The sequence below is a fragment of the Capricornis sumatraensis genome, chromosome 6, assembly GCF_032405125.1.
Source record: "Capricornis sumatraensis isolate serow.1 chromosome 6, serow.2, whole genome shotgun sequence".
Taxonomy (NCBI): domain Eukaryota; kingdom Metazoa; phylum Chordata; class Mammalia; order Artiodactyla; family Bovidae; genus Capricornis; species Capricornis sumatraensis.
In genome coordinates, this window is record NC_091074.1 from 108,853,684 (window position 1) to 108,870,635 (window position 16,952).

Here is a 16,952-nt window from a genome sequence, read left to right on the forward strand (position 1 = left end):
TTTTCAGTATCTGAGAGGTACAGCAAAGAAGTGAATTTGTTTATATATACCCTTGAACTTGAACTAGGTCAAGATATCTTATTCAGATCAGGATTGAATTTTTTGACAATGTAACTTATCCATTATATCTAAACTTACCCTATTAAGGGCCCAAGCAAGTAAAATTTTAAATATTTTGAGCAAAAATCTTTCTAAAAATTTATATCCCTGCCGTCTGAAATAAGGGTAAAAATAATATAAACTTATTTGAAACATCATTTATAGTTGTTATCCTCGATGGACTTTTGATATATTTTCCTATATCTCACAGGCCTTTGGCGTGGGATGGGGGGGTAGGGTAGGGGGAAGGGGGAGGATATCAGCTATTTACCCCTCAGAGTTACTATATGCTGAGCTAGGCTAAGATTACTGGGTTTTTATTTCTGGATACAATTTTCAGTCCTCTTTTTTTGTGGTTTATCTTTTCTTGTTTCTAATGATATTGTTTCTAATGTTTCTAATGATAACCTTTTCCTATGTTTTAAATTCCTAATTTGCTATGGAACAATTAATAAGATAAATAAAATTCTGTAACATTCTGTGTTTTAAGTAGCATGTTAAAGGGCTTGGCTTTAAGTATATGAACTGCAGCCCATGGATTCTGTGTGATGGTTTTTCAATCCTCAGAGCTCTTTGGATACACATTCTCGGAGCTGGTTCTAAATTAGCAATATGTCTGAAAAGGAGCTATCACCTCTACTTTGATTTTTATCTGCTTAACTGTTGTCTCTCATCCTTAATCCTCTACTACGCAAAGGTATTTTCTTTGAGTTTACTGACAAAGCTTCACCTACAAAAACTCCACTGACATCTATGGAAGGATACTCACTTGACCTTCCAAAAAATTACTGAACCAAAAAAAAAAAAAGTTTTAACAAATATATATTATTTTCTTCTTATTGAAAAAGTAATATGTGTTGATTATAGCGGGCTTAGAAAATATGAAAGAGAAGTAGAAAGCTTTTTAGAATTCTTCATCCAGAGATAAACCCTGTTAATATCTGCTGTACTTTTCCTGTGCTTATATACTTACATATGCAAAGGAAAATATACATTCTAGTTTGTGAACTATTTATTAATTTTGAGGAAGTATACGACAAACTATTGAAGTCAGCTCCCTATCTGGGTATTCCAGAGTAGACTACACTCAAGTAGTTAATTTAAGCCAACAGTATTTTTCTCACTAATTTTTTTCCTTCATTAATATTTTGCATAATAGATATTCTGTTTCAATCATGTCAATTTTTGTTCCAATAAAATTCTATTTTCTGTAGCTATTGCTATAAAAAGAAAATCAAACACTATCTATTGGATCCCTTCTTAGTAAGTTGCAAATTTTACTATTTATTATTTTATGATTTATTATTTACTTTCCCTTCTCTCTTTTTCTCTCTCTATTCCTTTACATATCTTATTTTTGATAATTAAGCTGGAGTTTTAGATCCAGATTAGCACCAAGTTACTATTTTTGACATAATATATCTGCTTAATCACCAATTAACTTAGATAGCTATATTAATTTTTAGCATCATAGAAACCACTTTAATGCTCATTAATAGCAATTTTAGAACATGATTATCCCACTTTTGTGTTCTTTGATTTATTCCTCAGTTGCCTGTAGGGATTTATATTTTGAGACGATCGCATGTGTAGTGACATTTGAGGGATTTAGATGTCTCAAAAAGGTTGGTAATCCTTATATAAAAATGATAACATTTACAGAGTAGAAAAACTGACCATGATTTACATTAGTTGTCTTAATTGCTTTGTCTGACTTTGGTAATCATATGAATACTAGGAGTAATGACAATTACTACCCTCTATTGAGGTCAGACATTGTATAAAGTGTAGTGCTTGCCACTTTCTTTTATCGCTAATCCTTGCAGTAACTTTGCAAAGGTGGTTATCACGTACTGCAGACAGGATGAAACAGAGGCTCAGAGAGGTTCCCCAGAATCTTTACATCCAGCAAAAGCAGAGAGCCTGCAACAGAGGTCTGCTGGGACTAAGTCCCTATTCTTTCCCAGCCACTGACCTTTGGTACTGGGGGAACTTGTTAAGAAAGGCAAAAATTCAAAAGTTCTTTTTATGGTAAGACTTTTCCCCTAACGGTATGTTTTTCCATTTGAGAGGCATAATGTCTGGCTCCATTATTATTATTACTATTTTTGACATCAGTAGCCATGCTGATGAAAACCTAAATCCATTAATTCATAAGGGTTGCAAATTCTGAGGTTTGAAGTCTATCGTTATTGACTGGAGTTCATCTACTATTTGGTTATCTAGTCATTCAGTTGGGGTCCTCTCGTACCTGCAATGCAGGAGACCTGGGTTCTATCCGTGGGTTGGGAAGATCCCTTGGAGAAGGGAAAGGCTACCCACTCCAGTATTCTGGCCTGGAGAATTCCAGGGACTGTATAGTTCATGGGGTCTCAAAGAGTCATCCAGTTAGCCTTGAAAAGATACTTTTCCTCCTTTTGTTGTACTTTCAAAATAATGAATTTGCCCATGGGAATCCCTTAGAAGTTACCAAATAATCTTTCAGTATGAGTCTGTCATTCATGATGTATTTGATGTGGCCATTAAAGTTATTACCCTTACTGAGGCTAAAAGGGTTTCATCTTGGCCATCTCGGGAGCCTTATCCAATTGGCTCCTGAGGTGTTTTTTTACAACTTTAGTATTTCTGGCTGTGCTGGGTCTTTACTGCTGCACGGACTTTCCTCTAGTTGCGGTGAGCGGGGGTTACTCTCCAGTTGCGTTGCACAGGCTTCTCATTGCTGTGGCTTCTCTTATTGCAGAGCATAGGCTCTGGAGTGAGAGAGTTTCACCAGGTGCAGCTCCTGGTCTCTACAGCAAAGGCTCAACAGGTGTGGCACACAGGCTTAGTTGCTATCCCGGCATGTGGAATCATCTTGTCCCTGGGATTGAACCCATGTCTCCTGCGTTGGTAGGTGCATTCTTTACCTCTGAGCCGCCAGGGAAGTCCGTCTCCTGAGTTTTCTTCTTTTTAAATATACTGCCTTTGATAGATTCCCTCCTATCTCATATGATAAAGATTTTCCAGGCTAATCTTCTACATACCATGTTCCAGACCTGGATTTGATTATTTCTGTAAATAACTGGACATAAATATTTAGAGACAGTCTCTCAGGTGCTCCAAACATGTAGCTTGGAATAATAACAATTACTATAACATCTCTTTCAATTTTGTGGTTACCACTGGGATATTTCCAAACATTTTAAGGTAAATTATCCATTTCCTCAAAGTTAATGACCCATCAGTTTGCTTTAGATTTTACACCATTTTTCTTCTTAACAAAATGCAAGGGTAGTACTCTCACATGAAGAACAACTGAGTTTCAAAAACAGAAAAGCTCTCCAACTGCCATCAACCATTACATTATCATCCTTTTCTCCCCTACAAAAGAATCTTTTAAGGAAATAAAACAAGATCCACATAAGCCTAGTTTCATCTTTCATGGACCTTGCTTATGAAAATTCTCTGATTCTATGGTGAGCAGCAAAATAATGGAACACGTCATACACATTTAACAAATCTTTGGCAATGAACACTTCTCAAAACCTGCATTTAATACCACTATAACAACAAAAACAGGGAATAGAGCTTCCTGAAAAATCAAAGGGCAACATTATACAATATAAAAAAGGCCTCTTATATTTCAAGTTTGATGATGTGACCATGTTTTGATGGCAGCATTCCCACCAGAGTAAATTGGTGCTGCTAACAGGATTTTAATATTACAAACCAGGCAGGCGTGATCTTGAGACCCATCATTTGGTTAAAACAGCTCTTAGCACTCTTTTTCAGACTATACCTACCTTGAGGGAACCTGGCATCTCAATAAAAAAACCCTTCAAGGTATCTGAGCCCATGGCTTGAGGAAATTCTAGCTGTGCATACTTAAATCCCTGTGGACACTGCCCCATGGTGACAGATTATGCAAAATATGGTTAACAAGAGGCCAAAACATAGGTTGAAGTGACCAACTAAAGTAACAATGTCAGTCTTGGGGTGGGTATGTAAACTCCATTTTTTTCATGGCTTTGATTTTTTAATTTGAAACTTATTCTGCTTTTTAAAATTATAAGTGAGTTTAAACACTTCCAAGAAAAGGTTAAGCTATAAGGCAGCAATGTATAAAAAAGTGTAAAAAGTCTTTTAGGAGCCAAATCCATGAGATAAAACGGTGTAATACTAAAAATATTCCTAAGTATATTGGAAAAACACATTAATTCTAGGTAAACAATTTGTTTGCTTACCTCTAATTCATAGCCAGTTTCACAGTGATAAGTAATCGTGCTTTCAAAGTTGTATTCACTGCCAAACACAAATCCATGTTCTGGACTTTCAGGTTTCCCACAAGAAATTGGACTGCAGGATTCATCAGAAAATGGGGGCTCCCAGGTGCCGTCAAGCTAAATAACAAATTATAAGTTACACTTAGGGATTAGTGCGCATGAATGAAGACGTCTCCAAATACTGCTTATAACAGGATAACGCTCAAATGATAGTCAAAGGACCTAGAACTTGCTACTACTACTGCTACTTATTATCTTTGACATTAAGAAACACACATTATCAGATGGTCATCAGTAAACAATTTTAGACATTTCTAAAACTCATAAAACAAGCATTTTCTTCCTAATAAAATCCTTAAAAAAAAATCAAGAATACCAAGAAGTATGTCTTCATTATGATGAGAACTGTATGGTAGATACAAATATTCCATGACTTAATACACCCTTATATTTTACTTAATTCTACATTTTAATCTAAAGCTGATAAGAAATAGACACATTTAGGCATACCACCCAAAGTTTAAAAAGATGGCTTCTTTTTCTCCATGTCAACACAAATACTTGAAAACATTTTATGACATACTGTGAACAAGTCAGAAAGTTAAAAACAAAAAAAAACACCACCACACACAGAGACATTACTTTGCCAACAAAGGTCTGTGGAGTCAAAGCTATGGTTTTGCCAGTAGTCATGTATGGATGTGAGAGCTGGACCATAAAGAAGGCTGAGCACCGAAGAACTGATGCTTTCAAACTGTGGTGTTGGAGAGTCCCTTGGACTGGAAGGAGATCAAACCAGTCAATCCTAAAGGATATCAACCCTGAATATTCACTGGAAGGATTGATGCTGAAGCTCCAATACTTTGGCCACCTGATGCAAAAAGCCAACTCATTGGAAAAGATCCTGATGCTGGGAAAAACTGAGGGCAGGAGAAGAAGGGGGTGACAGAGGATGAGATGGACATGAGTTTGAGCAAACTCTGGGAGATAGTGAAGGACAGGGAAGCCTGGTGTGCTGCAGTTCATGGAGTCATAAAGAGTTGGACATGACTAAGTGACTGAACACCAAACACACATACACATTTACTTAATTCCCACCCCCCCCAACACAATTAGTATTAACATTTTCCAGTCTTCTTTTGGGGTGTAGAAAGAGGTGCACACAGATGTTTCCCTTGAAGATAATCATTTTCTTGCTAATGTTATATTGTTTTCTTCGAGGAAATAGCATATCAGTTGAATAGCATTCAAAACAGGACTTGAGACTAAACACTTTATTCTACAGATGAGCCCAAAGTAATTTTATATTTATTAATATACACCTGTCACATAATTAACCATTCCCCTAATGTTGGAAATATACATTATATCTAACTTTTCAATGCTGTAAATAATGCTTCAATAAATATGTGTCTTGCATAGATTATTCTAGGTATTACTATTAACTTTTAAAAGCTACACAGTATTATTTTCTTTTGATGCATCTGGAGTTTATTTTAGCATATATTAACTTTTCCCCTAGTAGGAAAAATTATCATGATTCCTTTATTAGGATCTGCTTTTGACGATTTCTTCCATTTCATTCATTTCTCCTTCTAAAAAATGTCACACTAATGTCATGCTGATATGTTGTTCAGTCCCTAACTCATGTCTGACTCTTTAATCCCATGGACTACAGCACCCCACTTGTCCCTGTCCTTCACTATCTCCTGAAGTTCGCTCAAACTCATGTCCATTGAGTCAGTAATGCCATCCAATCATTTCATCTTCTGTCGTCCCCTTCTCCTCCTGCCCTCAATCTTTCCCAGCATCAGGGTCTTTTCCAAAGAGTCGGCTCTTCACATCAGGTAGCCGAAGTATTGGAGCTTCAGCTTCAGCATGAGTCCTTCCAATGAATATTCAGGGTTGATTTCCTTAAGGATTGACTGGTTTGATCTTGTTGCAGTCCAAGGGACTCTCAAGAGTCTTCTCCAGCACCACAATTCAAAAGCATCAATTCTTTGGTGCTCAACCTTCTTCATGGTCCAACTCTCACATCCATACATGACCACTGGAAAAACGGTAGCTCTGACTATACGGACCTTTGTCAGCAAAATGTCTCTGCTTTTGAATATGCTGCCTAGGTTTGTCATAGCTTTTCTTCCACGGAGCAAGAGTCTTTTGATTTCATGGCTGCAGTCATCTGATAATCCCTAATTAGACTGGATCAGGAATGCTCATAGAAGCTAAGCAATTCTAAGTAACCATAAAGTGGATAAGCAGAGGCAGAATTTGACTCCAGCTTGTTTCTTCTGCCTCTGCTCTTCTCCTGAAACCAGAAACATATGTGGTAACGATCAGGGCTCATTTCTACGCACAGACTGTCCATGTGTAAAGCATTCACATGGTTAATCTGTCATGAATCTTTTGTTATAGATATCTGAACATTTTATCTATCTTTGGTACTTTTCACGTACCCTTGGCACTTTCTTATTTTTAAAAATGAGAATATTGGAAAGAAATGTAGGTTTTTAAATTTCTATGAAAAAACTCCTCAAATTCTTTGACAGGGGAAACTTGAGGCATTTTGTCTTTTCAGGATAGTAAGATATTGCCTGTGTGGATATATCTATATCTATATCCACATACTTATACACACACTTACTTATACACTTACACATATATCCATATGTACACACACAGCATAAGACACACTTACATATATATCCACATACACACACTCACATATAGTAAAATATATATATATAGACGAGTTACCCCCTACATGTTCTAATTAAGAAAATCTTACCTGACATGTTGATATATTAACTCCCTCATAGGTGTACCCTTCTGCACAAGACACAGACACTTGCGTATTCACACTGAAATCATCACCATGAACAAGTATGTGTGTTACATTTGTTGGCAGAGGACATTTTTTAGGACTGCAAGAAATTAGCTCAGGGAACCAACGACCGTCTTTCTGACAGGTGAATGTGTCTATATCTGTATCCATCATATAACCTTCTAGACACCTGCAATGGGAAAGAAAAGAGAGTGCCTTAAATGGAGTGCAACGTAGTTGGTGACTTGTTCTTGGATTCAAGAAGCTGCTACAAAGCTCAGCACACATTTTATGTGATATATTAAAATGGACTCAAATGTCAGGGAGATGGTGTTGCCATGCAAAAACAGCAGGATAACGATGATAATCAGATCAATCCTCAGTTATGCACATTAAAGAGGAGCCACGTCTAAACTTGCCTTAAATTTTGTTGACATGATTTACCTTTGCTCTGGATAATACCATTATTGAATTCATTTTTATTCTGAAAATACCTAACAGTTCAAGAAATTCTAGACAAGGTTCAAAATAAACTCAGGTACGAGTAAGCATATAGCACAATTAGTATCTACGGGGAATCTATTTTGTTCCAAGCACTGTTCTAAGTCCTCTACGTAGTGTGTGTATTTTAATCTTGTTTAGTAGCTGTCATGTAACAGTAGTATTGGTGTTCAAACTCAAGGCAATCTGACTCTAAACTCTCAGGGATTCTGAAAATTTTGCATTTTTTTAATTCAACAAATGTTTACAGAATATTTATTAGATTCCACTCACTGTTCTAATTGCTCTACAGATATTAAATCATTTTCATGTCAACTCTATGAATAGGTGTGATTATTTTTATTCCCATTTTGTAGGTGAAGAAACTGACGCCAGAGAGATTAAATAACTTCTCCAGGAAGCAGCAGAGCTGAGATTCCTGTCTAGGGAATCTGGCTTTAGAGGCCCTGCTTTTACCACTATACTGAAACCATTTAATTAATATTTATTGGGTGGGTATATTTTCAAAATTTCACGAACTTCCAGGCTAGGTAACAGTTACAGGTTTGAAAACTTGGAATGATCAGTTTACTAACAAGTGAAGATCTGAAGATAGTCAACACACAAGAAATAACAAACAGGACCATCTTAGGAAGCAGGTGGTACTGTGATTTCTCAAGCTATCTGACACCCGAACATCCAAATAGAAAACCGCAAATGCACTTCAAAAGTAAGGAATAATTTTTGTTTTTCTTCTTGGTGCATAGCCCACTATTCCTTAGCTTTCATTTCACTGACAATATTCCCTTGGGTATGTTTCTTACTGCAAGTAAGAGAAAATGAAGGGCTAAAATGTCTACCACAGACAGGCTTAAGAAGAGTTATTATTTATAGAACTTAAGAAGCCAATATGTGAAGAACAATCCCTAATTCCTTCAGAGATACCAACAAAATCTAAACTGATTTAGAGGGCTGAGATATATTTGCACATTACAGGCATTTATTCCAATAAAAATCTAAATTATACATTCATTCCATATTTTCTCTTTTTTTAATACTACATTTTAAATAGAGAATTTTTCAGCAAAAAGTCACCATTTGTGCATTAAATGCTTAGTTTGCTCAGACAGCATAGGTTAGACGTCCTCTTAAGACTATCTCCTTATTTACGTTGCCCATTGAAAGTATGTGACTTTTGACCTGAATTCTTCAGTTTTTGCCCTATTTCCCCAACATTTACATATATGAATACAATTCTTAGGTGATACCAAAGAAATGTATCAGTGTATCATTCAAAAAAGAGCCTATGAGTTAATAGGTATTGAAGCTAGTTAGAGGATCTTGCTGGTCCAAGAAGCTCAACAGAATACGTTAATTATGATAACTGTTTTAGAAACTATAATCTGAAAATGTGGAAATTTACTTTTACAAGCCAATCTATGGATAATTATGGGCAGAATAAGGCCAAGTGTTAAAAGCTTCAGTTTTCAGAGAACAGCCCAGAGAAGATGTTTTCTTCCCAACTAGCTGAATTTCTGCTTTATCACTTTTCATTTTACAACCCTCCTGTCTGCGCCCCTTGGAGACTCTAGAGCTACGCATGCTCTTACCTGAGCTTCACTTGACTTTCATAGGTGTATGCTTCTCCAGTTACCAGTGCATTGGAGACAGATGGTGGCGGTCCACAGGACAGGGGCTCACAGACTGGGTAAGGCTGGCTCCACATCCCTTTCTCTGTACAAATCAGATCTGAACTGCCTTGGATGACATACCCAGGCTTGCAGGTGTAAGTTATCACATTTTCGTCCAATGAACCCCTTTCAATGATGAACGCATTTGGTATCGTTGGAGGAGAACCACAAGAAGGGTGTTCACAGCGTGGGAAGTCAGAGCTCCACTGGCCATCGGCTTCACAGGTGATCTCGGAGAGTCCCAGGAGTTGGAAGCCTTTGAAGCACCGAATCTGAGCTGCCTTTCCACAACTGACATCTGTCCCATTAACAGCTCCACTCTGAATGGTTGGTGGGGAGCACTTGCAAGGCAAGCAGGAAGGGGGGCTGCCGCTCCAGGAGCTATTAGAGAGACACTTTCTTGAAGGACTTCCATGGAGCTTATAACCAGGAAAGCACTGGTACTCTATCTGCCCCCCACGATAAAAGGAAAAGCCATTAGGAAAGCCACGGTCAAGATCTTCAGGAGGGCTGCAGTTGACTGGTTTACAGACAGGAACCTGGGCATCCCAGTTACCATCTGACTGACAGGTGAGTTTGGGGGCCCCATGTAACGCATACCCATCCTGACAGTGGAACACCACTTCCTTCCCGAAGCCATAGTCCCGGCCATCCATCACCCCATTTGCCACCTGTGATGGGGGAGCACACTGGACAGGCACACAGGTGGGAGTGTTTCCACTCCAACTTCCATCAGCAAGACACACACGACTGCTGGCCCCCTCCAGCAAGAAGCCTGTGTTGCAAGTGTACTGAACCTCTTTCTGGAATGTATATTCCTCTCCTTTTACCTGGCCGTTGGCTGAGCTTGGGGGTGAACCACAGTCCACGGGAATACAGACTGGCTCATCTCCATCCCACGTTTTATCTTCTTGGCATGTTCTCCTGCTGGTGCCATTCAGCACATACCCAGAATTACACTCATAGTACAACATGCTCAGGTACGAGTAGGTGCTTCCTTGGATGGAGCCATCCGTAACTGGATTTGGTTTGGGGCATGAGATGGCCTCACAGCGTGGGGAAGCACCACTCCATTCTCTGTTCCTCAGACAAAGTCTGATGTCAGAGCCCACCAGAGTGTGCCCAGGTTTGCAGCTATACTGTACGGCACTGCCCGTGGTCGTCTCTGTAACATGCAGAAAGCCATTTTCAGGAGCAACGGGCAGGTCACATTCAATTGAAATGCATGACGGAGCACTACCATTCCAAGTCCCATCTTCCTGGCAGATCAGCACAGCGTTCCCCAGGAGTTCGTATCCCGGATTACAGCCATACAAAACCAGGGTGTTGTACCGAAATTTTGCCGAATGCATAGCAGGAGACCCCTTCGTGTTTCCCCAGATTTTAGCCACTGTTCCCAGATGATGAGGGGGGTGAGGAGTCACATGTGGAACTTCCATCATGTCGTCTTCTTGGTTAAAATATCCCTGACCATCTCTGACCACAGTAGAGTCTCCAAAATCAATGTGAGGGGGGAGACCACAGTCGATGGGTACACATGTCGGGATGGAGCTTGACCATCCAGACTCTTCACAGGTCTGCATGGCGTGACCAGCTACCTGGAACCCAGGGAAGCAGCTGTAGATGATCATGGCACCGTAGCTATAGTCTGCACCTTCTACGAACCCGTTTTCAATGGGTTGGGGGGGATCACAGTGGATGGCGTTGCAAGATGGGACGTCCACATCCCAATCTCCTGTCTCTAAACAAGTCAAGGCTTTGGGACCTTCGAGCCTGAAGCCTCGGTCACAAGAGTATGTAACGGTTTGCCCATAGTGTAGCTTTGTGTAAGAGAATTTGCCATTCAAAATCTCCTTGGGCTTTGGGCACTCAATGGGTTTACAGGTTGGTTTTTTCCCGAGCCAGTGACCATTTTCTCCACAAAGAGTGGTGGTATTGCCCACCAACTCAAAGCCTGGCTTGCAGGTATACAGAGCTGTGCTCAGGTAGGCGAGACCTTGCACATCGATGATGCCATTGAGGATTTCCTCAGGCTGCGGGCATTCCACTGGCACGCATTCTGGCAGTGGAGAGCTCCAGGTACCATCAGCTTGGCAGGAGGTGGTAGGATCTCCTTTTAAGAAAAACCCATCCACACAAGAATACTTGACAGTACTTCCAAAATGAAGAGCAGAAGAAGGAGCAGGGACACCGAAGGAAATGAGGGGAGGTGGGCGGCACAGAACCATCTTACAGACAGGAAAAGAATCATTCCACTGCTGGGACGGCAAGCATCTCAGGACAGAGCGGCCCTGGAGGACGTGCCCTTCCTTACAGGAAAATGTCACCACTCCCACCTCCGTGGTCAACTCCTTCAATACGAGCTGGTTCTCCAAGAGGGGTGGCTCTGGGCACTTGGCAGGCACACACTTTTGGTTTGGCTTCTTACTCCATTTGCCAGATTTCAGGCATGTCCAAGAATGATCACCAATAAGCTCATAACCCTCATTACAGAAAAAGTGAACCTTGGCCCCTACTTCAAAATTTTCTCCTTTTATGTAGCCATTCTGGATCGGGGGAGGTTTCCCACAGTTGAGAGGGATGCATGACAAAGGGGATTCACTGTGCCAGTGGCGATTGGCTTGGCAGACAAACACAGGACTTCCAACTGACTTATAGCCTGGGTTACACTGGTACCTCACTTCACTCTCAAAGGTCCTGCCAGTTGTATGCTGGATAACAGGGAGAGACAATTAAACACAGTTTGTATAACAGATAATATAACTGACAAAATACAATGAATCATAGTAAAGAGCTAAACTAAAATGCCTGTGTTAAAATAAATCAATTAAAACATTAGCAAATGAGGACTTATATTTTTCCAATAGGTCCACTCTATTTTTTCAATTTAAATAAGCGAAAAGGATGATAGAAGGTCAAATTAAGTAATCAGTACCTACAGCAGAAATACTAGCCACAGTGGTAAGACCATAAAAGGGAAAAATTCAAGTCTCTAAATTGATGAGTAGATGGAGCAATACCAAAAATTATAAACTGCTTGGTAAATTCAAACAAATCTTACAATGCTATAGTTTGTTGTTTTACTTGCAGAAAAGAAAACATACACAACACAAAGATACATCTGTTTGTGCTGTTAAAAAAAATATTTTTTAATGAGTATGGACCTATTGTCATGAGTTTGCGTTCCTTTTTAATGCACTTTAAAAAAACTGCTGCCGTAACATAAGGGTGGAAGATAAAAAGTAGTATTTTTATCTTTTAAACAAAAAATATAATATTCATGAGCTCAACATTCAGATACATAAGTATATAATATAATAATAGATCATTTTAGGCAATACTAAGATGAATGAGTTATGAAAACTTTAAAAACATTACAATGGTTCTTTTGTTAGTGATCATGGTAAAGTCTAGCTTCTGTGCTGCAGTAAACCTCCCAGTATTTGGACATAATTATTTACTTTGTTTACCTATTTATTTCTTGGGTACCCCACATACACGTAAACACCATGATGGATCTAATCACAGACCTATTCAGAATTATTAAATACTAGATCTCGATTGCTTACCTGATACCTAGTAGGAGCTCCAGAAATATTTGTTAAATGAATAAATGAAGAAAGCCTTCTTACATATACTAGACACTCTCATTTCAATGGAAAGTTAATACCTCTGAACAAAGGTCTTAGACAAAGGCTTTCACTGTTTTAAAATATAAAGGAGAAATGGTGCTATATGCATGTGTGAATTTTTAAAAAGTATTTAATTAGAATATAATCTGCTTAAAATGGCCCCTGATTTGGGGGAATAGATTCTTATTCCTGATTTCTTGATAGATTTAATGAGCAGACACATATTAATGAGAAAGGAGGACATTTGTGGATATGATATAATGCTTTGTCCTGATAAAATTACCTTTAGGTGCCCTAAAAGAAAATTGCAAAAGCTGTCCCACAGTGAATGGATGGTTTACCGCCCTACTTTGTGTCTAAAAATTAGAGATGATAACAGATTTCTCTAGGTTCCTTTTCGACCTTTATTTCTATAAAAATAAATAATACATCCATTGTGCAACAACTTTTATAAAGCAAAATAATATTTTCTTAAAACCGTTTTATTGCAGCTTCATGGTTAGGGCCAAGATACTGCTGAAAAGTATTTCAAGTGTCTGTATGCTAGCAGAAGGTAGAAAGCTATAGATTAAAAGGATTTATAACCTCTATCAAATTCTCTCTAATATTTACTGCCTATAGATTTAGTCTCTTATTCAATCATAAGCCCCTGGTTCTTTATTTTTCAATAGTATTTTTTAAAAATGGGAGTAAGTTGCTTTACGATGTTGTGCTAGTTTCTGCTGTACAGTAAAGTCAGTCAGTCACATGTATAAGTGTATCCCTTCTTCCTTGGATTTCCTTCCACACCCCTGCCTCAGAGTAAGCCACACAGTGGGCTGGCCCTGTCAGCGATGAAAGCCAGGGACACTTGTGAATCAGTCTCTTACCTCCAGAAAGCCATTCTCAACCTTCGGTGGTTCACTGCAAGATACAGGGTGGCACGTGGGTATGGGGCTGCTCCACTGTCCTGTGGCTTCGCAGGCGCTCTTCTTCTCGCCTTTGATGTAGAAGCCCCTGTTGCAGCTATAAGCCACCATGGCTCCAAAACTGTAGTTTGATCCAATTGCATAGCCATTCATGATTCTGGGCGGCTCCCCACAGCGCACAGGGATGCACTGGATGGACATGGGGGAAGGGCTCCACTGCCCACCTCGCAGACACTCAATCTTTGCTGAGGTATTCAGTACAAAACCCTCCATGCATTTGAAGCTCACAACTGAGCCTGCTGCAAATTTTGCTTTGCTCACAGATTCCAAGATGCTGTAGGAAACAGCAGGGGGTTTTTCACAGAAATGAGCTATACAACGGGGCATGGCCTGACCTTCTGGAGGAACCCACTTGCCCTGGGCATTGCACAGGAGCTGGGAGTTGTCTGCCAGGCTGTAGCCGTCTGAGCAATAGTAGAATGCAATGTCTCCAAACAGCCGATGGGCAGTCTCTGGGGAGGCGTGTTCCACGCTGGGCGGCTCGTCACAGGAGACGGCCAGACATTGCTGGTCACTTCTGCTCCACCTGCCACTGGCCAGGCACTCAATAGTGTCAGGACCGGCAAGGGTGTAGCTATTGGATTGGGGAGAAAGAAACAGTAATGAAAGTATATTTGAGAAAAGGTGTTTGCATCTTATTCTGTTTTTATTTTTGATCTTTCCAACAATGACTTTACTTTTATTCTTTATCCTTTAAAACACTATTTACTGTTTGAATTTGAGCTTATTGACCAAATCATCTTCATTTAAGATACACATCTTGGTAATAATACTAGGGCTTGTTCAGAAAGGGAAGTGGATTTTTGCTATTTAAGAAACTCTAAAAATTGTTATACATTTTCTTACAAATAAAAATGAGGAATAAGTTATGGTTCTGTTTGGCTCAACTTAGTTGGAACTTCATCTGTCTATGGATAGTTTCAGTTGCTGACTTGATCATTTGTCCTAAAAGCTCTGATAAACCATAGGTAGCTGCTATGTAACTCTTAGTTATTCTCTTACTTATAATCAATGAACTTTAAAGGAGAGATTATAATTTCAGTCTTCAATGATTCCTAAGGCCTTAACCACACTGTTAGCATTAAAAGCTGTGTCTGAATATGGCTATCTGACCAGCACAAATACATTTTGCTTAATAACTCTCAGTCTTTTTTACGCACAAGGCTTTTCACCATATATGACGGTAGATTGATGATTTACAAAAATCTTATTCTCAAGTACTCTCTCAATGAAGTAGAACACAATATTAGGATATGGAGTATTAGAATAATTACACCTTGACTTTCATTTTCACTTTCTTACTGAAGAGAAAGAGGATGGGGAGATTGAAAGGAATGCCTAACATCTGATCGGTCCGGCATTCTGATACTAATGAAGGGTAAGGGGACTGAAATAATTTGGTAGCAATTGAACTCTGCTAAGAAATACTAATTTCTTCATTTTACAGTGATGGTTCAGAGGCTATATAATCTGCTGAGAATCACACAGATGCAAGCAGCAGAGTTAGGATCTGATTTTGGTTTACTGAATTCTAACACTTTTGTCTTCTCTCTCTTCTTCTCTCCTTAAAATGAGATCAGTTACATCAGAGGTGGCGGGTATACTGTGGAAACTGTATGTCAGTGTTATTAGTACAAATTATTTGACCGACTCTTCAGCAGATTCTTAAATCATCAGTTAGTTAACATCTCCAATTTCACTTATGATAGAGAGGGTGGAATTTCTTTATCTTTGTTGGTAAGATTAATGAAATCTATAGAAAACAGAGATCAGGTAAAAAATGATCGAGCAACATCAGAGATGTTTGTAACCTCCCTACCTATAATAATCATATATTATGCTGTGGGTAGAAATGGTCTCAAAGCAAACACTCATAGCTGTACTCAATAGCTAAGAAGTCTCCAGTTGGGGTCTGCTGAAGCTCGATGCTGTGGATTAGCTCAGTCCTTTGTATAAGAATCTGAACTTAATAAACTGTTAGATGGCTTCCGTCTTAAAGGGTCTGGGAAGATATACAAAGACAGTATATTAAAACTTTAATTTTATTATTAAAAATCCATTGTCCAAGGTCTGAGTTCCTAGCTTCTGCTATTACTGTGTAGAACATGCTCCATTTGTAGACATTCTCAATGTTTTCTATTTTTATGGCACAAATTTACGTGCTTGGAACACTCTGAACCATGTATCATCATTTTCACAAGGTCCTTTAATGCTGCTACTATATTTCATTGGCTGAAGTTTACAGACATCATCTGAGACATCCATGATTTATGAGGATCCATTGTGCCATCTAAAAACTGGTTCTTTATGTCATGAGACTAGCTGCTTTGAGGCAGAAGCCTCTACCTCCAGAACCTTCCTTATTTCTCAAAGCCTCTTAAGGACACAAAACCGGTGCTTTGTAATCTGGCAGCATTTTGTTAGGCCTCTGACCTCTGATCTGCTGGACAATCTCCACTAACTACTCTTTGCTAATGGGAAAATCACAGCAAAAAAGCACTTCTGTAATGTAGGGGGAGATTACCACTAAATACTTGTATTTTGAACAAATGAATTTAAAGAATGCATTTTTGATACTAACCATACTTTCCTAGAATGGACACCATCCTTTTGTCTTGACTTTTCTTTATCACTCTCAATCAACATTTAGCCCTTCATTGGACAATGAGGTGATGCTACGGGCTAGAATCTCTTCCCCTAGTGCACAAGGCAATACCAGTGCCTGTCCTTGTTTATGCATCTGTGTCCCAGATGAAACAGCTTTTGAGAGGAGTCATGAAGAAAGCAGGAAAGGATGAAAAGTAACAGGAGCAAAGAAATGGGAGTGTGGTATAGCCGAGGCCTTCTGCAGATTTACAAACAGGAATGGCTTATGAACATCTGGAAAAGGAAGCAGCGGCCACTAGGATCTCGTGTGTTTTTTGACAACTTCTGATGGCTAATGAGTGAAAGTGTGGCAGGCATAAATGAACTGGAAACCGGTTTTGACAGTTGCT

At 39.1% G+C, this 16,952-nt stretch overlaps 1 protein-coding gene across 1 annotated transcript in view; it reads right to left on the reverse strand.

Annotated features, from left to right (window-relative positions):
- SVEP1 (sushi, von Willebrand factor type A, EGF and pentraxin domain containing 1) overlaps positions 1 to 16,952 on the reverse strand; it is a 202,616-nt gene that overhangs the window by 22,876 nt on the left and 162,788 nt on the right. The window contains exons 37-40 of the mRNA XM_068973794.1: positions 13,858 to 14,530; positions 9,276 to 12,067; positions 7,150 to 7,375; positions 4,323 to 4,478 (exon numbers count right to left, since the gene is read on the reverse strand). Of these exons, the coding sequence (XP_068829895.1) occupies positions 4,323 to 4,478; positions 7,150 to 7,375; positions 9,276 to 12,067; positions 13,858 to 14,530 (3,847 nt within the window). The remainder of the gene's footprint in view (positions 1 to 4,322; positions 4,479 to 7,149; positions 7,376 to 9,275; positions 12,068 to 13,857; positions 14,531 to 16,952) is intronic.